General features: G+C 38.2%; 2 protein-coding genes, 1 long non-coding RNA gene and 2 pseudogenes across 3 annotated transcripts; all 5 read right to left on the reverse strand.

Annotated features, from left to right (window-relative positions):
• Positions 1–1508: 1508 nt before the first annotated feature.
• On the reverse strand, positions 1509–2390 carry LOC140943521 (uncharacterized; annotated as a pseudogene).
• A 1726-nt stretch (positions 2391–4116) lies between these two features.
• LOC140944301 (uncharacterized) lies at positions 4117–5089 on the reverse strand. Its single transcript, XM_073393457.1, has one exon. It carries the CDS (start codon positions 5050–5052, stop codon positions 4315–4317), a length of 738 nt encoding a protein of 245 aa, XP_073249558.1. The 5' UTR covers positions 5053–5089; the 3' UTR covers positions 4117–4314.
• A 5602-nt stretch (positions 5090–10691) lies between these two features.
• LOC140943927 (uncharacterized) lies at positions 10692–13987 on the reverse strand. Its single transcript, XR_012166652.1, has 2 exons — positions 13560–13987; positions 10692–10887 (listed from the first exon to the last, which is right to left on the reverse strand). It is a non-coding gene; the product is annotated as an uncharacterized lncRNA (long non-coding RNA).
• A 67-nt stretch (positions 13988–14054) lies between these two features.
• On the reverse strand, positions 14055–15633 carry LOC140944217 (histamine H2 receptor-like). The gene has a single exon (XM_073393344.1). The coding sequence runs from the start codon at positions 15165–15167 to the stop codon at positions 14214–14216; it is 954 nt and encodes a 317-aa protein (XP_073249445.1). The 5' UTR covers positions 15168–15633; the 3' UTR covers positions 14055–14213.
• Positions 15634–20514: 4881 nt separating this feature from the next.
• LOC140943903 (histamine H2 receptor-like) lies at positions 20515–23103 on the reverse strand (annotated as a pseudogene).
• Positions 23104–25062: the final 1959 nt, after the last annotated feature.

Below are 25062 nucleotides of genomic sequence, written 5' to 3' on the forward strand. Positions count from 1 at the left end.
TTCCAACGTTTTGCAGCAGTAATAACAAAGGTTTTTTCCACCTTCTGTGTCACGGTTAAACCTAAAACAGTGTATAGTAGGATTAAAGACTTGATCCGAGAGAAAAGTGATTAAAAGTCGCTCAGATGAACTTTCTTTTATAGTTGTTTCAATCTGAAGGGTGGAATAGGAATGTAGTGTTACCGAGGTTTGAGATTAGGGCAAGGGTTTCGATCTCGGAACGAAGCATTCCCGTCCAGCACGCCACTTATGGAGCCTCTTCAATCACGTGGCCAGCAGTTATGCAAATTCATTGGAACCAAAGAAAGTTTTAACATAAGAACTGAAGAATTAATTACTATTAAATCATATTTGATGTAGTTAACGACTAGGAGCTATAGTCTCGGGTGTTTTTGGCATTCTTTGGTAGCGGGTTGGTCGTCTGTATCGTTGTGCGTGACTATGTTTGCGTTTGTAGCGTTTACCATTGTTCGTGAGCATGGGGGAAGATTCCTGTCCAGCGGTATGTCGCTTTGGCGCATGCGGAGGCCATGTGCCTACGTTGGGTTTGCGTTGTACTCGAAGTTTTGTTAGCGTGGCGTGGCGTGGCGTGGCGTGGCGTGGCGTTCCAGTAGCGTAGCGTTTCTCTTAGTTCCCCTCCCTCCCTCCCCTTTCTTTCTTATTCATTTAGTTATTTATTCTTTCAGGGGTTGGTTCATTTTACTTCCACTGGGCTTCTGGCCTCAGTGTGACGGGTGCTCTAGTGGGGGGCTGGGCGCGGGGGGGCTCGTGGCTCGGTTGCGGGTTGGTAGGCCTGTGGGTGTTCTTCCGCCTTGGGGTGTATTGCGGTTGCAGCCCCCTGGCCCATAGGCACCCAACCTCCACTTGCGACGCAGGCGTTAAATTCCCACAGGATTGGCTCAAAACAACAACATGACCACCAATGTTGTAGCCAGGCTCCAAGCTCCGAGATAGTCGGGACCGCGAGATTGAGAAAGCGCGACCACGAAAATCAAACGGGAGGAAGCCCCCTTTTCCCAGATCACGTGGTCATATTTTCGCGTGTCTTTCACTTGCGCGTCATCGCCGCGACAATCTGAGAGCATGGAACAGGCTACCAATTCGGCAGACGTTTCTTAAAGTGAACACGCTCTATATTTACAACTAGGGAGTTTAAGCAAGGACGCTTTTGAGCGACGAACGTCAACCGGAGGTTAGTCCTCTTCCCTTCCCATATGACTTGATGCTACCAAATTTGTATTGCTAAGTTTTTTTACTCTGATAGAGACGATCTGGTAGAAATTTTTTGAAAATCACGGCCCAAGATTGCAAAAGGTGCACTTCCGGTTGACAGACGTTGCTTAAAAATGTCTTGCTTTAACTCCTTACTATCTACAAAAATTGATTGGAGCACTTTTGTCAGTGAGAAGACGTAACTTAATGACATGCTGTAACTTTCGTTTTCTTTCCTGAAGTGTACTCTCTTCAGTCTATTGCTGAACATTTTAAGCTGGATGAGCTCGAATAAATTATGAATCACCGTCATGGGAATTTTCAGTACACTGTTCCAGAAAGTCGTAATGACAAAGCATATTCCTATTGTCAGCAAACAGCTTTTGCCAATAAAAAGTATAGATTCAATAGGAAAATAAAATAGCCGCAAATCTGCGGATTGCCCCAATTAAGGACAAGAATTCGGACGGAATTCCAAGGTCCTCGTCAACACCATAAATGTGAAGGGCAAGCTGGACAGAACTTATTACAAACTTCCCAAAATAAGATAAAAACAAAACGAACATGTTAAGCTTAAAAAAGGCATACACTTTAAAGCACTCCTTTTTCCGAGTGGTTGATCGGAGTGTAGGTCAATAAACCGATTAATATGACCTGAGTGCCTTGTGCCGACAAAAAAGCCAAAATTAAGGCTATTTCCATTGCTGTACCATTGAGCCCGATAATCAGTAAGTATCTCACTATACACATTCCATAAAGCACTATCAAACTCCAAAAGGATGACAAACCAACAAGCCGTTTAAAGATGGAATAATAGCCGAGGAAAGATGGCACTTTTGACAAAGCAAGTATTACCAGCCAAGCATCAAATATCTGCGAAATCACCCAGATTAGTTGCAGCTGCTCAGAGTGCCCAAACATATCGATATCGGTTGACTGAAAGCTAGTATGCTTCGCCACGAGAGTTGTTTCGAAAGCCCGCATTTCGTATAGAACCAATCCAATCATTTGCCACGCGAAGAACAGAGCGTACGTGATGTATATGAGAGGCCTAGTTGTGTTCAATAAGAGTTCTTGAAAACGTTTCAGCATAAGCGACGAACGCCGTTACACACGGAGGCTTGTTACGTCTAAGGCATCGATGCTGACGTAAGGTAACAGAGGTTCAAGCTGATTTTGCATCTATAAAAATTATAGTTTTATGGTTATAACAAGTAAAAGAAGTGGAGCAAACTGCTTTCCCGTCATCAGAGTGCAAAAAGAACACCATTCACTTTGTGAGCGTCGCAGACTTGCCCAATATTACATACGTACAACGTACATTGTTTTATATGTTAGCCACGACAAGAGTAGATTGCTAACCAACAGATAAATGCAACTTTCATTGTCTTCAAATCTAGAAACCTAGGAAATAACCTTGCGACCGAACTCTGTTGGCCTGATTTAAGTGAATTAAGACAAAAAAAACATAAATAAAAGGGAAATTTCCAATTAAAAATTCTTTCTGAAAAGATTGGCGTTAGAATTAGTTGCCAATTACCTTTCCAACTCTTAGTCGGTAAAGGTGAACCTGCTTGTCCATGCCAAAACGAGATGTCACCTGAATATTTTCTCAGCGAATGCATTCACCAAATATAATTATTTCTTAAACAAAATATCAGAAAGTAATTATTCATTATCCTTTCCCTTCTCAATCGGTACACGCTGTATAATTGGTTAATTTGGAGGATCGTATCCCACTGTACGACGAGTTTCTTTCGTGACCTATTCAGACAACCTAGAAATATAGTCAATACATTACTTGTTGAAACCGGGGAAGAACCAAGTTCATACAGCTTCATAATTTGCTATTACGGACTCTAAACTCGGTTAGTAAGAGGCTTTCATTCCCAGAAATGTAGTGACGTATCGATTAATTGGTACTTCATAATATTGTTAAGCCCGCTATTTGTCATTTTGATAAAGTTTGATATTACTTATTAATGTAACATATTCAGTTAGCAAATATGAGGTATTTATTTAGCAATAATTTTCTACATTTTATTAAATACTTGAAGTGCTATGTTGTAAAAGCTAGGGCAAACATCGAATGTTATTCATTTCCGGTTCGAGATTTAAAAAGTGTCAACGACGCATCAGTAGGGCTCAAAATTCATATTGTTTAGCTCACCATTACCCTGAATGTACACACTGAGCGCGCTTTGTGTTTCATTGCTGGATTAAAAAAAAAAAAGGATCGAAACTTCACGTGGTACACATGAGGGCAAAGCTAAAATAATCATAGGAAGCAAAGTATTGATCCTTATCAGTACATCTTCAATTTTTAGACCTGGGGTGCGACACACCATAAGTCAGAACTAGCCGGCAGAAAAAAGCAATGGTTGCACTCTTAGAATTTTTATAATGGCTGCTTTGGAGCTTTTGGCAGAAAACAAAATTGTTTGAAGGGCGAGTTCTATTTGGTGGTAACGTTTTCAAAATTCTGGCTAGATGTATTTTATGTAATATATCAAGCATGACACGCAGTGTTTCATCACCAGATGAAACACTGAGAAGAGAGCTGAAAATACGACGCGAAGCGGAGTTGTTTTTGACGAACTTCGAGGTGTTTCATGTAATATATCAAACATGAGATGCAGTGTTTCATCACCAGATGAAACACTGAGAAGAGAGTTGAAAATACGACGCGCAGCGGAGTATTTTTGACGAACTTCGAGGTGTTTCATCTGGTGATGAAACACTGTGTCGAATGTTTGATATTTCTTCTCAAACAAAATCATTTTTGAAGGAGAAATTAAGGATGCAAATACTAAGCAGTGTTTCATCTGATTTCCAAACACTCATTAAACATTAATTTCCTTTGTATTTTCTTAATGAATTATTAATGAGTTTGAGAACTGGTGATGAAACGCTGTGTCGAATGCTTGATATTACTTCTCAAACAAAATGACTTTTAGAGGGAAAAATTTAGGATTCAAAAATGAGCAGTTTTTCATCTGATATCCAAACACTCACTAAACATTAATTTCCTTTGTATTTTCTTTATGAATTGTTGATGAGTTTGAGAATTGTTTCCCTTCTTCCCTTTTCTAATGGACTCGGCTACAACCTAAATTGCCTAGCATGACATTGGGGATGGCTAGAAAGTAAATTAACATCATCATTGAATAGTTTCTGCCAGAAAAAGCTCGCTATTTTCATGGTAAAATAGGTTGTTGCAAACTTATGTAAAAAACAGTATATGACTTGGGCATCCACAGAGGATTTCATTTCTTCTTGAGTGAAGTCCTCAACATCTTCCGCGAATTGAAGAAGAGATACTACAAAGCTTAAAAGATTTTCAAGAAAGAAAGTTACTAAAGTCAGCTTAGAAAAGATAAACACGTGAATGGGATAGTTATGCCTTATGGTCTCAAGTTCAGTAAAATTCAGAATCCCAACAATAGTGACTCTCAAAATATTACAGAAAACGTAGGAGATTATGATATGCGTCAAAGCTTGTCCAGAGATAGTTAACAACATTGCATATCTACACATAGCCATCAAGAGAAGAAGGACCAAAGTCCAAAACTCAGGCAGGACTTTAAGTTGACGAAAAATTGTCTTAAATCCAGGGAAGTCACAAATCTTTGTCAATACAGTTAATACAACAATGATGTGAAGAGAACGGGTTGTCAACCAGACAAATTCAAAATCCGCTGAATGTTGGAATCCTGCGTTTGGATCGCATTTGTAGGTAAGGGATCTCTGTTTAAAGCACACTATGACCCGGACAGCGTACAGAAACATACCAGTCAGTTGCCAACAGAGAAAGAGAATGTAAAACAGTGCGGCTACCATACGCCATGGACGTTTTCTTCTCGCTTGGGGTACGTTAAAAATGACGGTGGAACCTGTTGGATCTTCCAGCAGTGGTGTTAACAGACTGTAATTATAATTTACAGCCATGAGGTCTACTTTTACTTTCTCAGTGACACTGAGAAAGAAGGATGAGGATATTCAAATTGCCAAGACCGAGAATAATGTAAACATTGAAATATTAGATCACAAATCAAATATTTCGAGACAACCAACAAAAGGAGTATGACCAATCAAGCAGCTGCCTACTGTTTACCTGTCACAGTTAATGTACAGCGACAAGTCCTTGTTTCCTGAAATATGATCTTTTGTGAAGCAAGTAATAAGACTTTAATTAATGACAGCCACAGCACTAAGAAACAGCTGATGCTTTCGACCCTTCACTTAAAGATAACGTGTTTTGATTGGCTATCTTTGGATGTGTTCCGGTTCGCCAGGTTCTCTCATCCGGTTTGATAATTTCCTTGTCTCTTATTCCTTCTTTTATTTTGATTTAAAAAAAGGAACAGTATCACGAACTAAACACCTCTGTCAGTTGAAAGAGGAAAAAGACCTAAACCGCTATTTTCTTTCTCTTTTTGAACGTTTTGTTTTTGCTCACACGAACTTGTCATTTATAATGTGAAAACAGTGGAACTAGTGTAATTAGGATTTGTAAATATTTAACCTAAAGAAATTTTGAAAAAAAGAAAAGAAAAGAAAAGAAACTTTCGTACCAAGCATTTGCATAAAACAGCCTGCTAATCAAACACCGCCTGAATAGGAAGCATAAATAAACGCTTAGCAATTACGTTGAAGACTGTGGTCTGCGACAGGCGGTGTACTGATATAGGGCATACTGTTTTTCCCTGAGGCAGACGTACTTTCCTGGAAGAGAAATGGCGTTAGAAGACAATTCTGTGGATGAAAGCCAAAACACGTACAAACAGTTCTACTGTCAAGCAGAAAAAGCCGAAGGGGTAAAACATACCCTGATTTTCCTTGCAGCGTTAAACATTTTTCTATCTGTTACAGCTATTTTGGGGAATACTCTGATCCTATTAGCACTTGACAAGATCTCTTCAGTTCGCTCTGCGTCCAAACTCTTGTATCGTAACCTTGCAACGACTGATCTCTTCGTTGGTATCACAGCAGAGCCTCTGATGGTCGTGCATTGGATCTCTGCCGAAAAAGGACAATGGCAAATTTGCAGAAGCGCAAAGATAGGAAATTTTCTCGCCGGTTATATTTTGTGTTCCGTATCTTTAATCACCATGACTGTTATAAGCGTGGACAGACTTTTGGCTTTATTGTTGGGGCTCAGGTACAAACAAGACGTAACTTTAAAGAGAACATATCTTGCTATATCTATTGCTTGGGCTGTATCCATTTTATTGACTGCGATGTACTTCGTTCATTATCGTATAACTCTTTGGTATAGCTACGTAGGCATTGTTCTAGCTCTTTCAATTTTGACTTTCTGTTACGCAAAAATCATCTTAACGCTGCGCCACCGACAGAGGAAAGTGTTCGTTACATCTAATTACTATAGTTATCAAGGACAGCTGAAGGGACCAGGCTTAGCGAACATTACACGATACAAAAAGACACTGAGCGGTGCACTGTGGCTTCAAATGATATTACTCGTTTGTTATTTGCCATATTGCATAGTGGATGCTTTGATCAGTCAAAGACGGGATTATTCCCAATCGTTTTACATTGCCAGGGAATTTACAGTGACTTTAGTTTATTTAAACTCGAGTCTTAACCCAATAGTGTATTGCTGGAAGATGAGAGAAGTCAAAAGGGCTGTTAAGAAGACTCTCAAACAAATTTTTAGTTGTATATGTTGTAGTTAATTTTTTATCTCAGGCAATGTTCATTTTGTTTTTGTTTCGTCTTCATTAGCATACATTACAATACCCCAAAACAAGAGAAAAACAATTCTACAACCTTAACATATACATTAGCCTTTGCTCATGATATATTGCGGCTTAGAATACAAGCTAATACATTTTAATTACATTAAATTAATTATTTAGCTAACAGTTTTCCTTCAACCTTTTTTCATTTTAATCAACCTTAAAGAAAGGATTTTTTGTTAATCTGCCTGAATTGTAGAATCTGTTTACATTTCAGTATTTTATAAATTATCAAAAAAAGAAAACATTTATGGCGTAAATAAAACTCCGAAAAATCCAAAGAAAAGAAAAAGGTATACAACTATTTCAAAAAACGTTGTCGGAAGAAAAGCAAAAAGTCTCAGCCAAGACCGAAAGGTAATATGGGATTTTTAGCATGACCTGCTACAGGTCCTATAGGAGTTTTGCGGCCACTCAAGGATATCGTCTTTCTGTAAGTGAGTGTTTTGGTATGGTTGCTCCCAGATGTAATAACTTGCGATTCCGCTAAAAATAGCAAAGATCCATAGGAGGGTCAACGAAACAACTACACTAAACGAAACGTCGCTGTAGTATTGGAAAGGACGTGAAATGGCCAACAAGCGATCTATGCCAATGGCGCACAGGTGACAGGCAGACGCGCCACCAAAAGCCACATATAGTGAACTCCAAACGTTGCAGCCGATTTCTCCAAGAGGCCAGTATGGATGACACGAGAAATGCACAATTTCTGAGGGCATGGCGAATACAGCGAACAAGACATCCGCGGTTACAAGACTTAAGAAAAACAAGTTCGTCCTCGTACGCAAATGTTTGTTTAAAAGAAACGCAGAATACACAAGGAAAGCGCCAAAAATCGTGAAAAGAATCAAAAGACATAATAGAAAACTTCCCCCAATAACAACGATGAGAGAATGCGAAGTTTCGTTTTGAGGTGCGGAAAGCATTACGGTTTTTTTGGGAGGGGCAGCCGGGAGATTAACAGCAACTACCTTAGCTTTTTAAAGTCGCGAAACTGAGTGGGTTTTTGTGGGACGTCTTGCAAATTTAAGCCCCTCCTTCCATCGCTGCAGGCTCGACTGGGATGAAGCTGTGGGTTTCTGAAAAAAAGTCTTCAAAACTGATGCGCTATATTTGTTCTTTTGTTTGCCGTGCAAAATAATCAAAAATTAATTATGTAGTAGACAGCAGCATTAACCGCGAAACAATTAATTTTACCTTTTTTGTTGACCTATGTCATTTATTTTATGACATTGAAAAGATTGAAAACATTGAAAACTTCATAAGCAGCTCCTCGATAAAACCCCATGCCTTTCTGAATAACCCTACCCCTTGTTTGCTTTCGCTGGTGATCCTAATTGAGTTTCGTGTCAACCATTGGCAATAGATTACCAGCACTATTGCAAAACAACATATCCGAATGTGATTCTTCGCTTTTGTCAAGAACCTCTTTCAATTTCTCATCATGTTGTAGTCTAAACGGAAGTTAGCGGAGAAGGAGATTATTACCAACGGATAGAGAGTTGCGTCCGGTTGGTCGCAAAGGTCAGGGTTCCATTCCCGGTCAAGCCTGAATATTTTCAGGTTCTTTTTCAATCGCTTAGGTTATTCCTACAAATAAACAGAATCATTCTACTTTCGGCATATCTTCATTCGCAGATCACAACAACAACTTTATAGTTGACTTTATATTCGACAAGAAGATTTCCGTACCAAAACAGTCAATACAATGACAAATGAAACAAAGTAAAATAAAAGTTAAGAAAGAAAGAAAGTAACATCAACTATATAGTGAATATTATCATAAAAGAAAAATTACGTGGCTATGGTAAGAAAGTTTAATTAGAGTTCGGATTTATAACAATTTAGGATATTTTCAATATAAGAGGCACTAAGATTTCTGATGTTTTCATCGCATATAGACATGATATATATAAATAGTGCCTTGCAAATATGATATTATTAGTGGTAGACTGGATCTAGCCTGTTCCAGTGAAGAGATCTCAAAAACTACTGCGAAAACTCACAGCTATTCAGTTCTCCACATCACGCGCGTCTTATTTTCGCTTGGCTCACAGGCTAGTCCGGCCGCCGATAAGGGACGATTTTCAGGCGCTAATGTTGCAACAAAGGAAATAGGAGACGTCTGCACGCAGGCAAGCGCTAATGAGCATCAAACAGTACATGTTATATATTATCTTTAGGTTAATACATCTTCGCTATCTTTCCTTTTAGAGTAGCCTTTCGTGTTTCACAACAATTCAGTCAAAGTTAGCCTATGATAGGCTTGTGAGCATACAAAACGGGAGCAGATAGAACTATACTACCAAAAAATTATATGGACCAGCTAACAAAAGTAATTAAATATATGGAGTCTTAGTTACTCTCAAGAGTCGTCCAGGACTATACGGGGTTCGTGCTGAACATGAATGTTATACTCAGAATTTAAAGTATACTTTGTAGAATAGGGGGATGATATTGGAAATTTACTGGAGTTTTAAAATTAAGATTTTCTGGCGCTTGACAAGATACATTTTTTACATCATTATTGGGACCTTTTTTACCAATGCAGCACTTAGCAATGCAAGAAAAGCAATGGATCATTTTACTAAATGATACATATTGGCACAAGAGTTAGAAAAGTCCGGAAATCTACAACGGGATGTCAAAGAAACTGGCTATTTCCAGCCAGGTGTATGCAAAATTAAGACAAAATCCATTAGGCAATTGAGTTATTTTAATTTTCAGTGGAAAAAACCGTGTACCAGAATAATTTCAAGCATATTGCATTCTTTTTCACACTTTTCAAGGGCTACCAATGTAATAAGTCGTACGAAATAACTCCGACGAAAAGGTTCTTATTATAGCCCGAGAAAACAAACTTTAAGAGCCTCAAATTTCACAAAATGAAATGTTAGGAATGAAGATTTTCCTGTGTTTTCTCAATGCTTGTGAAATTTGAGATTTATTTTCTTGGTCTCCCGTTAGAAATTGTCTTTGGTGTTATTTGTAAAAAAGAATGCGATATGGCTTAGAATCTTCTGCTACAAGGTATTTTTGTCCACTGAAAATTAGAATCACTCATTGACAATTACCTAATGGATTCTGACTTAACGTGGCGACACTTACGTTTGGTAAATGTAGGAAAGATGACCATTAGGGGACAATCAAAGCCCTTTGAAAAGCGATCAATGAACTAGAGGCAGTCCGTCACTGATGTGCTAACCTCAACGGAAAAAAACGCGAGACGAAATGGACTTTTAATACTTGAATTGTTTACACTGAAGCAGTCGTCCGTCTTTTTTGGTAAATTCTTCTCGTATAATTCTTATCGATAGGCTGGAAATTTTCTTTGTTTTGATTCAGAACTCGATCGGCATTTGTTAAGTCTTGGTAACCAATCCGTTCTCTTCAAAGCTGAGGCGTGGGCGCTAAGCAAGCGGTGAATACACAATTATTACCCAAAGCCCATGTTTCGTATAGCCCATGGGCAGAAGTTGTAAAAAACCTTTTGAGTGGCGTTTCTTGAAACATTTTCAGTGTTAATAGACGATAAAAAGTTGAACTTTTAATTGCCGAACCATTGTCGTCCAACCCAGTTCAACCACATGTTTTCCATATATGGTAAACATAATGATCAACCTAGCCAATGAAGGTAAATCAAAATGGCAGCAATTGAAATATAAGAAATTTTGTTGAAGTATTTGCATGAATTCGTTGAGAAATTACTTCTCGACGAAATTTATAGGCAGGCGATGTTACTCTCGTTTTAATACAGATTTAAAATTACTTGAACAGGATATTCTTCAAAAACATCGTTAAATCGATCGATCGACCTTTGCGTCCTACAATACGCTTGCCGTGAATAATTTTTTGTGTCTTCGGGGCGTTTATGCGTCAGGGAGGCAGGACGCAGAGCCAAGGAAAATCAATGAACCTGTAGAGGGAATGGATCAAATTTTAGTGTTAATTTACCACTACATTTATTTTTTGCATCAAAAAAAGAGACATTCTATGAGTATCTCTTATGAGTAGTATCAACGTTCCACGAAGGATACACCGGAAAACCGAACATCCAGTTGTAAGTTATGAAAGATTTATTTTATTCTCTATTTCTACGACTATGCTACATCTGCATTACTAACCAAAGATTTATGCATTGAGATTTATGGTCATTTACGTGCTTCTGTCGTTTTTAACTAGACCTGAAAATGTCACAATAATTTGTACTTCAGTTATTGCACTAACATGAAATAGTTGACCTAAAGCACGTGAGTTCTAACCATTATCGACTCGACTGCTAAGAGAAGTTAATCTAAAGTTAATAGAAGTCAATTACAGTAGCAAAGGATATAGATTCAGTGATTTATCCTACCTAGCTAATGGTATACAATGTCCTTCCTTGGCTCACATCTTAGAATTCTTAACGACGTGAGGGATCTCGACGAAAACCTACACCTGTAATATTATATGATCTAATGCTTGTCTAACGTGAAGGACGGATACTTTTAACACTGCGTCGTAAAAGCGACCCCAGGGCATAAAAACTCTATAAAGGAATGATAAGGTATCTAGAGGACTTCTTGATTTTGTTTCTAAAGTGTACTCATATCGATTGGTTATCTGGACTACGAATGTGATCATTCTTCTTAGAGAAAGTCGCGATTACTGAACATAACACTTAGTAGTATACTATGTTGAAAGATAAACCCCATTTTGGATTTCCCGCATACTAATTTGGATTTCCTGCACACTAATTAAGTGCCTTTCTGCATACTAATTCGGTATAGGTTTTCTAATGAGCGTCTCTCTACTTCAATAGAAACAATAGGCTTGCCCCTTTCTTTATTGCCCTTCTTCGGCACATTGAGGAGGGAAAATAATAAAAAATTGTGGAGGAGGGACTAAAAACATTGAGGAGGGAAAATAATAAAATTGTGGAGAAGGGAAAAAGAAAAAAATTGAGGAGGGAAATAAAATTGAAAAGGGAGAGGGGTAGGTAAAACATGGCTTGCTTTCTTTGACTATTTTAATAGATTTCTTTCAAATCGCTTTGTATTTGACTCTTTTTGTTTTAAACGGTATCTCTCTTGTGTTTTTATCGCTAGCAATTATTAGTCGCGTGTTTTAATTGATCCTTGTTAAGTTATTTGTTTTATAACAATACGTCAAGGTGCTCCCTTGGGTCTTTTCTGTAGAGCTAATTTGTATTCAACTTTGGGCTTGTGAACTCGCATAATTAGCTAACGGTGCGTGAAATTACAAGACTTTAATAGTTTTTCATTTCCTCGAGATAAAACGGAGAAAACAGTTCTGTAATAGTCAGACAAAATTGAACTAGAGAGTTTTCAGCTCCAGTTTGTGTATATGTGAGTGTGTTTTGTTTATGTATCCGAGTTTTAGCGCTAAATAAAGACGTAAACTAAATTGAAATAAAGACTTTTCAACTCCACTTTCTGTATGTGTTTTGTTTATATATCTGAGTTTTAGCGCTAAATAAGATATAGAAATCCGTTTCTCGCGTTGCTAGGTGATCGCTCCTATTTTCCTTTTAATAGACGGTCCGAAAACCGTGCTCAAGTTACTTACCGGGCGAGTCTAGGCAAGCCTATTGTTTCTATTGAAGTAGAGAGACGCTTATTAGAAAACCCATACTGAATTAGTATGCAGGAAGACACTTAATTAGTATGCAGGAAATCCAAATTAGTATGCGGGAAATCCAAAATGGGGCTTATCTTTCAACATAGTATACTACTACACTTACAATAAATCGTTTCACTTTGTTAAAAGTACTCGACAGAGTTATTCAAATACGTTATACGGGGGAAAAACTATTTTCAGACTACTTTAAAACTGTTTCTTGACAATTAACCTTCAGAATCTAAATAAGAACACTAATACGAATGACCCTCTTTACTTTTAGCGGCCTCGTGCTCTAGGCAGGACGCTGAAAATCTGTCTGAAATGGTGGTGCAAATCTGTTACTTTCATACGCAACAGTATGGCAAATTTAATACGAAATATGTGATTTATGAAAGAGAAAAAAAATCATGAATCTCTTGAAACTACTTGCTGTTGTATTCCCTGTTGTGTTCACCGTAAATTGATCACAGAAAAAAACAACAATCTTTGCACGAGTACATATCGTTGTCTCCACTAAGCTATCGCGTCTTCTTCATGGGCATTCCATAACTTCTAATCTGTTTTTCTTTAAACGTTGTTCATACGTCAGAAATTTTCTGTGGCGAGCACTCAGTTGTGTTTCTCTATAGAGCAAGAGTCTCCGTAAAAGTAAAGGAAGCCATACAAATGCACCGAGTTGATATCACGTTTTAACTTACATGAATTCGCAACAAATTACATACTCCTCTTCATCTTTTTGGTTACAAATTTCACAGAACAGTTTTCTAGACTGAGCTTTAGACATACGGTTGCAAATTCTCAGATTTTCTCTGGAATTTAAGTGTGATTTCACTGTTGAAATGAGGCTCAATTCTCAGTTCGAAAAGTCTTGCCTATTCTAACGGTAATCCGGAATGCTAATCCTAAAACAGAGCTGTAGTGAGCACTCGGCTGAAAACCTCATAATGAGAGTGAAATGTAGCTTACTTGAGTAAATGTCCATAATAAAAGAGAAGAACCTCCTACATTCAAACTTCACGGCTTCGAATTCATCGCGTTCATACTTCAAACGACGCCTTCGCATGCATTAGGCTCAGAACTGTAGCCAACTGCTCGTAAACCACAGCTACTTGCAACTGGGTCACCAGACGTTCTTCCAAATACTTCAGGATGTTTTTAGCGATACAATCTATTGTAACTTCTATAATAAAACTGAGTTTACGACTAAAAAGAAACGTTGAAAACTTTGTTGACAGTGGACTATGGACCCTGATCACGTGAACGAGTCACACCACTGTGGCCTCACCTGCGCTTACCCACAAAAATACAAAAAACACGGTATTTTTCATAAACCACCATTAAAATACATTGCCTATAGCTTGAAAAAGTGACTTTAATTCCGAAGAGAAACGTTATACGGACCGTAAACGCCATGGCAACTGCAGAACACTTCACCAAGCATTTCGGATCAATTCGGACATTTCTTGCGAGGCTGGCAGAGTTCTAGAGAACATTCAAGCTAAACTTATTAAAAATGAAGTCATAAGGATTAATAATGTACATATGTACAAATGTATAGATTCAGCAAATATTTTGAGCTAGCACTGAGACGAGTATTTCAGTTCAAGATATCGTATGTCCTTAGATGACGTCCACTTGCCTGGTCTCTCTGCGACAAGAGCGACATCTGAAACAACCAAAATCATTTAAAAGCTTTTTTAATGCTTGTCTGTACTCTTGATTTAAATATCCATAAAGCAACCAGTTCATGGAAGAGTTGGCAAAAGTCAGCCACTTCACAATGCAATCGAAATAAAAACGATTGGGCAATACCATGAACCCATCCAAGGCATGGAAAATTAGAAACGGCAGAAAGGCCAAGGCGAAGAAACCAACCAGCAGGCCCACGGTTTTGGCTGATTTTCTAGACACTCGTAAAGCATTAGTCTCACGGTTGACCCATCCTTGGGTTCTGATTATTCTTCTTGCTTGCTGTTGAGATATTTGAAATATCTTCGCATACGTTAAGACACAGATAGCGAAAGGTACCAAAAGGTCAAAGACCATAAACAAAAGAGAGCTCTCTATCGGAGCGTGGAACGCATAGCAGAAATTTTGGTATGGTTGCGTCCAGATGTGATAACTTGCAATTCCGCTAAAAAAAGCAAAGATCCATAGGAGGGTCAACGAAACAACTACACTAAACGAAACGTCGCTGTAGTATTGGAAAGGACGTGAAATGGCCAACAAGCGATCTATGCCAATGGCGCACAGGTGACAGGCAGACGCGCTACCAAAAGACACATATAATGAACTCCAAACGTTGCAACCTATTTCTCCAAGAGGCCAGTATGGATGACACGAGAAATGCACAATTTCTGAGGGCATGGCGAATACAGCGAACAAGACATCCGCGGTTACAAGACTTAAGAAAAACAAGTTCGTCCTCGTACGCAAATTTTTGTTTAAAAGAAACGCAGAATACACAAGGAAAGCGCCAAAAATTGTGAAAAGGATCAAAAGACATAATAGAAAACTTCCCCCAATAACAACGATGAGAGAATGCGAAGTTTCGTTTTGAGGTGCGGACAGCATTACGGTTTTTTTGGGAGGGGCAGCCGGGAGATTAACAGCAACTACCTTAGCTTTTTAAAGTCGTGAAACTGAGTGGGTTTTTGTGGGACGTCTTGCAAATTCAAGCCCCTCCTTCCATCGCTGCAGGCTCGACTGGGATGAAGCTGTGGGTTTCTGAAAAAAAGTCTTCAAAACTGATGCGCTATATTTGTTCTTTTGTTTGCCGTGCAAAATAATCAAAAATTAATTATGTAGTAGACAGCAGCATTAACCGCGAAACAATTACTTTTACCTTTTTTGTTGACCTATGTCATTTATTTTATGACATTGAAAAGAACTTCATAAGCAGCTCCTCGATAAAACCCCATGCCTTTCTGAATAACCCTACCCCTTGTTTGCTTTCGTCGGTGATCCTAATTGAGTTTCGTGTCAACCATTGCCAATAGATAACCAGCAGTACTGCAAAACAACATATCCGAATGTGATTCTTCGCTTTTGTCAAGAACCTCTTTCAATTTCTCATCATGTTGCCGTCTAAACGGAAGTTAACGGAGAAGGAGATTATTATCAACGGATAGAGCGTTGCGTCAGGTTGGTCGCAAAGGGCAGGGTTCCATTCGCGGTCAAGCCTGAATATTTTCAGGTTCTTTTTCAATCGCTTAGGTTGTTCCTACAAATGAACAGAATCATTCTACTTTCGGCATATCTTCATTCGCAGATCACAACAACAACTTTATTGACTTTATCTTCGACATGAAGAATTCAGTACCAAAACAGTCAATACAATGACAAATGAAACAAAGTAAAATAAAAGTTAAGAAAGAAAGAAAGTAACATCAACTATGTATTGAATATTATCATACAAGAAAAATTACGTGGCTATGTACGGCTTCTACGCCACTCGTATGGTAAGAAAGTTTAATTAGAGTTCGGATTTATAACAATTTAGGATATTTTCAATATAAGAGGCACTAAGATTTATGATGTTTTCATCGCATATACACATGATATATATAAATAGTGCCTTGCAAATATGATATTATTAGTGGCAGACTAGATCTAGCCTGTTCCAGTGAAGAGATCTCAAAAACTACTGCGAAAACACACAGCCCTTCAGTTCTCCAGATCACGCGCGTCTTATTTTCGCTTGGCTCACAGGCTAGTCCGGCCTATAAGGGACGATTTTCAGGCGCTAATGTTGCAACAAAGGAAATAGGAGACGTCTGCACGCAGGCAAGCGCTAATGAGCATCAAACAGTACATGTAATATATTATCTTTAGGTTAATACATCTTCGCTATCTTTCCTTTTAGAGTAGCCTTTCGTGTTTCGCAACAATTCAGTCAAAGTTAGCCTATGATAGGCTTGTGAGCATACAAAAAGGGAGCAGATAGAACTATACTACCAAAAAATTATATGGACCAGCTAACAAAAAGTAATTAAATATATGGAGTCTTAGTTACTCTCAAGAGTCGTCCAAGACTATACGGGGTTCGTGCTGAACATGAATGTTATACTTAGAATTTAAAGTATAATTTGTAGAATAGGGGGATGATATTGGAAATTTGCTGCAGTTTTAAAATTAAGATATTCTGGCGCTTGACAAGATAGATTTTTTAGATCATTATTGGGGCCTTTTTACCAATGCAGCACTTAGGAATGCAGGAAAAGCAATGGATCACTTTAATAAATGATACATATTGGCACAAGAGTTAGAAAAAACGGGAAATCTACAACGGGATGTCAAAGAAAGTGGCTATTTCCAGCCAGGTGTATGCAAAATTAAGACAAAATCCATTAGGCAATTGAGTTATTTTAATTTTCAGTGGAAAAAAACCGTGTACCAGAATAATTTCAAGCATATTGCATCCTTTTTCACACTTTTGAAGGGCTATCAATGTAATAAGTCGTACGAAATAACTCCGACGAAAAGGTTCTTATTGTAGCCCGAGAAAACAAACTTCAAAAGCCTCAAATTTCACAAAATGAAATCTTAGGAATGAAGATTTTACCTGTGTTTTCTCAATTCCTGTGAAATTTGAGATTTATTTTCTTGGTCTCCCGTTAGAAATTGTCTTTGGTGTTATTACAGATCACTTATTACATCTATAGCCCTTGAAAAGTGTAAAAAAGAATGCGATATGGCTTAGAATATTCTGGTACAAGGTATTTTTGTCCACTGAAAATTAGAATCACTCATTGACAATTACCTAATGGATTCTGACTTAACGTGGCGACACTTACGTTTGGTAAATGTAGGAAAGATGACCATTAGGGGACAATCAAAGCCCTTTGAAAAGCGACCAATGAACTAGAAGCAGTCCGTCACTGATGTGCTAACCTCAACGGAAAGAAACGCGAGACGAAATGGACTTTAAATACTTGAATTGTTTACACGGAAGCAGTCTTCCGTCTTTTTTGGTAAATTATTCCCGTATAATTCTTATCGATAGGCTGGAAATTTTCTTTGTTTTGATTCAGAACTCGATCGGCATTTGTTAAGTCTTGGTAACCAATCCGTTCTCTTCAAAGCTGAGGCGTGGGCGCTAAGCAAGCGGTGAATACTCAATTATTACCCAAACCCCATGTTTCGTATAGCCCATGGACAGAAGTTGTAAAAAACCTTTTGAGTGGCGTTTCTTGAAACATTTTCAGTGTTAATAGACGATAAAAAGTTGAACTTTTAATTGCCGAACCATTGTCGTCCAACCCAGTTCAACCACATGTTTTCCATATATGGTAAACATAATGATCAACCTAGCCCATGAAGGTAAATCAAAATGGCAGCAATTGAAATATAAGAAATTTTGTTGAAGTATTTGCATGAATTCGTTGAGAAATTACTTCTCGACGAAATTTATAGGCAGGCGATGTTACTCTCGTTTTAATACAGATTTAAAATTACTTGAACAGGACATTCTTCAAAAACATCGTTACATCGATCGATCGACCTTTGCGTCCTACAAAACGCTTGAGGTGAATAATTTTTTGTGCCTTCGGGGCGTTTATGCGTCAGGGAGGCAGGACGTAGAGCCAAGGAAAATCAATGAAACTGTAGAGGGAATGGATCAAATTTTAGTGTTAATTTACCACTACATTTATTTCTTGCATCTAAAAAAGAGACATTCTATGAGTATCACTTATGAGTATAGTATAAACGTTCTCGCGAACGATACACCGGAAAACCGAACATCCAGTTGCAAGTTGTGAAAGATTTATTTTATTCTCTATTTCTACGACATATGCTACATCTGCATTACTAACCAAAGATTTATGCATTGAGATTTATGGTCATTTACGTGCTTCTGTCGTTTTAACTAGACCTGAAAATGTCACAATAATTTGTACTTCAGTTGTTGCACTAACATGAAATAGTTGACCTAAAGCACGTGAGTTCTAACCATTATCGACTCGACTGCTGAGAGAAGTTAATCTAAAGTTAATAGAAGTCAATTACAGTAGCAAAGGATATAGATTCAGTGATTTATCCTACCTAGCTAATGGTATACAATGTCCTTCCTTGGCTCACATCTTAGAATTCTTAACGACGTGAAGGATCTCGACGAAAACCTAAACCTGTAATATTATATGATCTTATGCTTGTCTAACGTGAAGGACGGATACTTTTAACACTGCGTCGTAAAAGTGACTCCAGGGCATAAAAACTCTATAAAGGAATGATAAGGTATCTAGAGGACTTCTTGCTTTTGTTTTTAAAGTGTAATTATATCGATTGGTTATCTGGACTACCAATGTGATCATTCTTCTTAGAGAAAGTAGAGATTACTGAACATAACACTTAGTAGTATACTATGTTGAAAGATAAGCCCCATTTTGGATTTCCCGCATACTAATTTGGATTTCCTGCATACTAATTAAGTGCCTTCCTGCATACTAATTCGGTATAGGTTTTCTAATGAGCGTCTCTCTACTTCAATAGAAACAATAGGCTTGTCTAGACTCGCCCAGTAAGTAACTTGAGCCCGGTTTTCGGACCGTCTACTAAAAGGAAAACAGGAGCGGTCACCTAGCAACGCACTAAAAGGGAGAGGGGTAAGTAAAACATGGCTTGCTTTCTTTGACTATTTTAATAGATTTCTTTCAAATCGCTTTGTATTTGACTCTTTTTGTTTTAAACGGTATCTCTCTTGTGTTTTTATCGCTAGCAATTATTAGTCGCGTGTTCTAATTGATCCTTGTTAAGTTATTTGTTTTATAACAATACGTCAAGGTGCTCCCTTGGGTCTTTTCTGTAGAGCTAATTTGTATTCAACTTTGGGCTTGTGAACTCGCATAATTAAACTAACGGTGCGTGAAATTACAAGACTTTAATAGTTTTTCATTTCCTCGAGATAAAGCGGAGAAAACAGTTCTGTAATAGTCAGACAAAATTGACAAAGAGAGTTTTCAGCTCCAGTTTGTGTATATGTGAGTGTGTTTTATGTATCCGAGTTTTAGCGCTAAATAAAGACGTAAACTAAATTGAAATAAAGACTTTTCAACTCTACTTTCTGTATGTGTTTTGTTTATATATCTGAGTTTTAGCGCTAAATAAGATATAGAAATCCGTTTCTCGCGTTGCTAGGTGATCGCTCCCATTTTCCTTTTAATAGACAGTCCGAAAACCGTGCTCAAGTTACTTACCGGGCGAGTCTAGGCAAGCCTATTGTTTCTATTGAAGTAGAGAGACGCTCATTAGAAAACCCATACCGAATTAGTATGCAGAAAGGTACTTAATTAGTATGCAGGAAATCCAACTTAGTATGCGGGAAATCCAAAATGGGGCTTATCTTTCAACACAGTATACTACTACACTTACAATAAATCGTTTCACTTTGTTAAAAGTACTCGACAGAGTTATTCAAATACGTTATACGGGGGAAAACTATTTTCAGACTACTTTAAAACTGTTTCTTGACAATTAACCTTCAGAATCTAAATAAGAACACTAATACGAATGACCCTCTTTACTTTTAGCGGGCTCGTGCTCTAGGCAAGACGCTGAAAATCTGTCTGAAATGGTGGTGCAAATCTATTATATATTATTTCATTATACGCAACAGTATGGCAAATTTGATACGAAATATGTGATTTATGAAAGAGAAAAAAAATCATGACTCTCTTGAAACTACTTGCTGTTGTATTCCCTATTGTGTTCACCGTAAATTGATCACAGAAAAAAACAACAATCTTTGTATGAGTTCATATCGCTGTCTCTACTAAGCTATCGCGTCTTCTTCATGGGCATTCCATAACTTCTAATCTGTTTTTCTTTAAACGTTGTTCATACGTCAGAAATTTTCTGTGGCGAGCACTCAGTTGTGTTGAGTCCCCGTAAAAGTAAAGGAAGCCATACAAATGCACCGAGTTGATATCACGTTTTAACTTACATGAATTCGCAACAAATTACATACTCCTCTTCATCTTTTTGGTTACAAATTTCACAGAACAGTTTTCTAGACTGAGCTTTAGACATATGGTTGCAAATTCTCAGATTTTCTCTGGAATTTAAGTGTGATTTCACTGTTGAAATGAGGCTCAATTCTCAGTTCGAAAAGTCTTGCCTATTCTAACGGTAATCCGGAATGCTAATCCTAAAACAGAGCTGTAGTGAGCACTCGGCTGAAAACCTCATAATGAGAGTGAAATGTAGCTTACTTGAGTAAATGTCCATAATAAAAGAGAAGAACCTCCTACATTCAAACTTCACGGCTTCGAATTCATCGCGTTCATACTTCAAACGACGCCTTCGCATGCATTAGGCTCAGAACTGTAGCCAACTGCTCGTAAACCACAGCTACTTGCAACTGGGTCACCAGACGTTCTTCCAAATACTTCAGGATGTTTTTAGCGATACAATCTATTGTAACTTCTATAATAAAACTGAGTTTACGACTAAAAAGAAACGTTGAAAACTTTGTTGACAGTGGACTATGGACCCTGATCACGTGAACGAGTCACACCACTGTGGCCTCACCTGCGCTTACCCACAAAAATACAAAAAACACGGTATTTTTCATAAACCACCATTAAAATACATTGCCTATAGCTTGAAAAAGTGACTTTAATTCCGAAGAGAAACGTTATACGGACCGTAAACGCCATGGCAACTGCAGAACACTTCACCAAGCATTTCGGATCGATTCGGACATTTCTTGCGAGGCTGGCAGAGTTCTAGAGAACATTCAAGCTAAACTTATTAAAAATGAAGTCATAAGGATTAATAATGTACATATGTACAAATGTATAGATTCAGCAAATATTTTGAGCTAGCACTGAGACGAGTATTTCAGTTCAAGATATCGTATGTCCTTAGATGACGTCCACTTGCCTGGTCTCTCTGCGACAAGAGCGACATCTGAAACAACCAAAATCATTTAAAAGCTTTTTTAATGCTTGTCTGTACTCTTGATTTAAATATCCATAAAGCAACCAGTTCATGGAAGAGTTGGCAAAAGTCAGCCACTTCACAATGCAATCGAAATAAAAACGATTGGGCAATACCATGAACCCATCCAAGGCATGGAAAATTAGAAACGGCAGAAAGGCCAAGGCGAAGAAACCAACCAGCAGGCCCACGGTTTTGGCTGATTTTCTAGACACTCGTAAAGCATTAGTCTCACGGTTGACCCATCCTTGGGTTCTGATTATTCTTCTTGCTTGCTGTTGAGATATTTGAAATATCTTCGCATACGTTAAGACACAGATAGCGAAAGGTACCAAAAGGTCAAAGACCATAAACAAAAGAGAGCTCTCTATCGGAGCGTGGAACGCATAGCAAAAATTTTGGTATGGTTGCGTCCAGATGTGATAACTTGCAATTCCGCTAAAAAAAGCAAAGATCCATAGGAGGGTCAACGAAACAACTACACTAAACGAAACGTCGCTGTAGTATTGGAAAGGACGTGAAATGGCCAACAAGCGATCTATGCCAATGGCGCACAGGTGACAGGCAGACGCGCTACCAAAAGCCACATATAATGAACTCCAAACGTTGCAACCCATTTCTCCAAGAGGCCAGTATGGATGACACGAGAAATGCACAATTTCTGAGGGCATGGCGAATACAGCGAACAAGACATCCGCGGTTACAAGACTTAAGAAAAACAAGTTCGTCCTCGTACGCAAATTTTTGTTTAAAAGAAACGCAGAATACACGACGAAAGCGCCAAAAATCGTGAGAAGGATCAAAAGACATAATAGAAAACTTCCCCCAGTAACAACGACGAGAGAATGCGAAGTTTCGTTTTGAGGTGCGGACAGCATTACGGTTTTTTTGGGAGGGGCAGCCGGGAGATTAACAGCAACTACCTTAGCTTTTTAAAGTCGTGAAACTGAGTGGGTTTTTGTGGGACGTCTTGCAAATTTAAGCCCCTCCTTCCATCGCTGCAGGCTCGACTGGGATGAAGCTGTGGGTTTCCGAAAAAAAAGTCTTCAAAACTGATGCGCTATATTTGTTCTTTTGTTTGCCGTGCAAAATAATCAAAAATTAATTATGTAGTAGACAGCAGCATTAACCGCGAAACAATTAATTTTACCTTTTTTGTTGACCTATGTCATTTATTTTATGACATTGAAAAGAACTTCATAAGCAGCTCCTCGATAAAACCCCATGCCTTTCTGAATAACCCTACCCCTTGTTTGCTTTCACCGGTGATCCTAATTGAGTTTCGTGTCAACCATTGCCAATAGATAACCAGCAGTACTGCAAAACAACATATCCGAATGTGATTCTTCGCTTTTGTCAAGAACCTCTTTCAATTTCTCATCATGTTGCAATCTAAACGGAAGTTAGCGGAGACGGAGATTATTATCAACGGATAGAGCGTTGCGTCCGGTTAGTCGCAAAGGTCAGGGTTCCATTCCCGGTCAAGCCTGAATATTTTCAGGTTCTTTTTCAGTCGCTTAGGTTGTTCCTACAAATGAACAGAATCATTCTACTTTCGGCATATCTTCATTCGCAGATCACAACAACAACTTTATAGTTGACTTTATCTTCGACAAGAAGATTTCCGTACCAAAACAGTCAATACAATGACAAATGAAACAAAGTAAAATAAAAGTTAAGTAAGAAAGAAAGGAACATCAACTATATATTGAATATTATCATAAAAGAAAAATTACTTGGCTATGTCAGCTTCTACGCCACTCGTATAAAAGAAAGAAAGAAAGAAGTAAGAAAGTTTAATTAGTGTTCGGATTTATAACAATTTACGATATTCTCAATATAAGAGGCACTAAGATTTATGATGTTTTCATCGCACATAGACATGATATATAAAAATAGTGCCTTGCAAATACGATATTTTTTAGTGGCAGAGTGGATCTAGCCTGTTCCAGGCTCCTAATGTGAAGAGGTCGCAAAAACTACTGCGAAACCTCACAACCCTTTAGTTCTCCAGATCACGCGCGTCTTATTTTCGCTTGGCTCACAGGCTAGTCCGGCCGATAAGGGACAATTTTCAGGCGCTAATGTTGCAACAAAGGAAATAGGAGACGTCTGCACGCAGGCAAGCGCTAATGGGCATCAAACAGAACATGTAATACATTATCTTTACGTTAATACGTCTTCGCTATCTTTCCTTTAAACATTAAACACTTATTTCGATCTATTTACGTTGCTATAAGGACATAAAGTATAGTTTTAAATTTTGATTTAAATTGGATACTATGCGGATTTTCCTGTTATCGTTTTTAGTTCTAAAATATATGCAAACTATGTATCCGAAATTTAAACTGGTCAATAATTTTGCAAAGCATATTTTTCGTCTTCTAAACACGCGAATGTCCGCTCTGTCGCGCGGCCAAATTGACAAGTATGACGTGGAATGATTTTCAAGAATGTAGAATAATTAACAAGATGGAGGAAAATACAAAGGATTGTCATTGTCGGAACCCCTTCCTCCTCCCACCCAATCATCTTCAGAATCTTCATTTACTTAGCTATAGCTTCGTTAAAGTCAGTTACATTGCTTAATTCCACACAGGACAAAGCGATGAACAGAATCGGAAGCAAAGGCTGAGTAAACTAACTGACGTCAGAAGACGTCATCAGCCTTTCTTTGGTCTTTTACTCGTTCCCAGTCTCTGGAACATTTCTGACGGGAAAAAAGGAGTTTTTGGATAGCCAAAATTCAAGAAGTTTTTTGGGGATGTATTTTCAAAGTTCACAATTGTTAATTAAACTTAAATTTTGTGTCATATACACTTTAATAGGGTCAGAAACCTGAGATGAAATGTTAAACGCTTCCTTTCGGGAAGAAGATTCGGCTCAAGTGACTGTAATTCTTCTTCCTCTTTGTTTTACATCTTGGCTTTATTTTTTAAAATCATCAACAACAGTACCCAAGGTAATTCGTCATTACAATATTGTTTGCCTTTGAGGTGAGCTCAGGAACGTGACAAAGAGCATAGTAACAAATACTAACGTCGACTTATTTTTTTTCTTGTGAAAGAAAATGCTTTTATTTTCTTTGCCACTGAAAAATCATTATGGATCATTTTATGTTTCTGGGAAACTGCCCATCGACCCCTCCCCTAAGCCAACATCAACACTTACTTCTCACTTAGGGCTGGTTTACATGGAGGTGGGGACCCCAGGTAGGTGAGGTAACCCACCTGTCCATACAATCTCTCATTTTACTTAGTTAACGTTTACATGATAGGTGGGGTGACCTGCCTAGGCGGATAGCCCGGTCTGCCAGACCGGGTAACCCTCTCAGCCGGGATCAAATTTTGCCATGTAAACGTTTCAAGGGGACGGTATCCCGCCTAGCCAGGGTCGGGTTCGGAATACATAAAATTCGCGCAAAATTCATTTTGGCCGTGGCTTTGCATCATTATTAACGGTAGCAATAGAAAGCCACAGCACTGAAGGTTGCAGCAAGAGAAGCACGTGAGTGTAGAAGAGCATTAAT

The sequence above is a fragment of the Porites lutea genome, chromosome 7, assembly GCF_958299795.1.
Source record: "Porites lutea chromosome 7, jaPorLute2.1, whole genome shotgun sequence".
Lineage (NCBI taxonomy): Eukaryota > Metazoa > Cnidaria > Anthozoa > Scleractinia > Poritidae > Porites > Porites lutea.

Coding starts and splice junctions, on each gene's coding strand:
- LOC140944301 (XM_073393457.1), bottom strand. CDS start 5,052: ATGGTAGCCGCACTGTTTTACATTCTCTTTCTCTGTTGGCAACTGACT.
- LOC140944217 (XM_073393344.1), bottom strand. CDS start 15,167: ATGCTGTCCGCACCTCAAAACGAAACTTCGCATTCTCTCATCGTTGTT.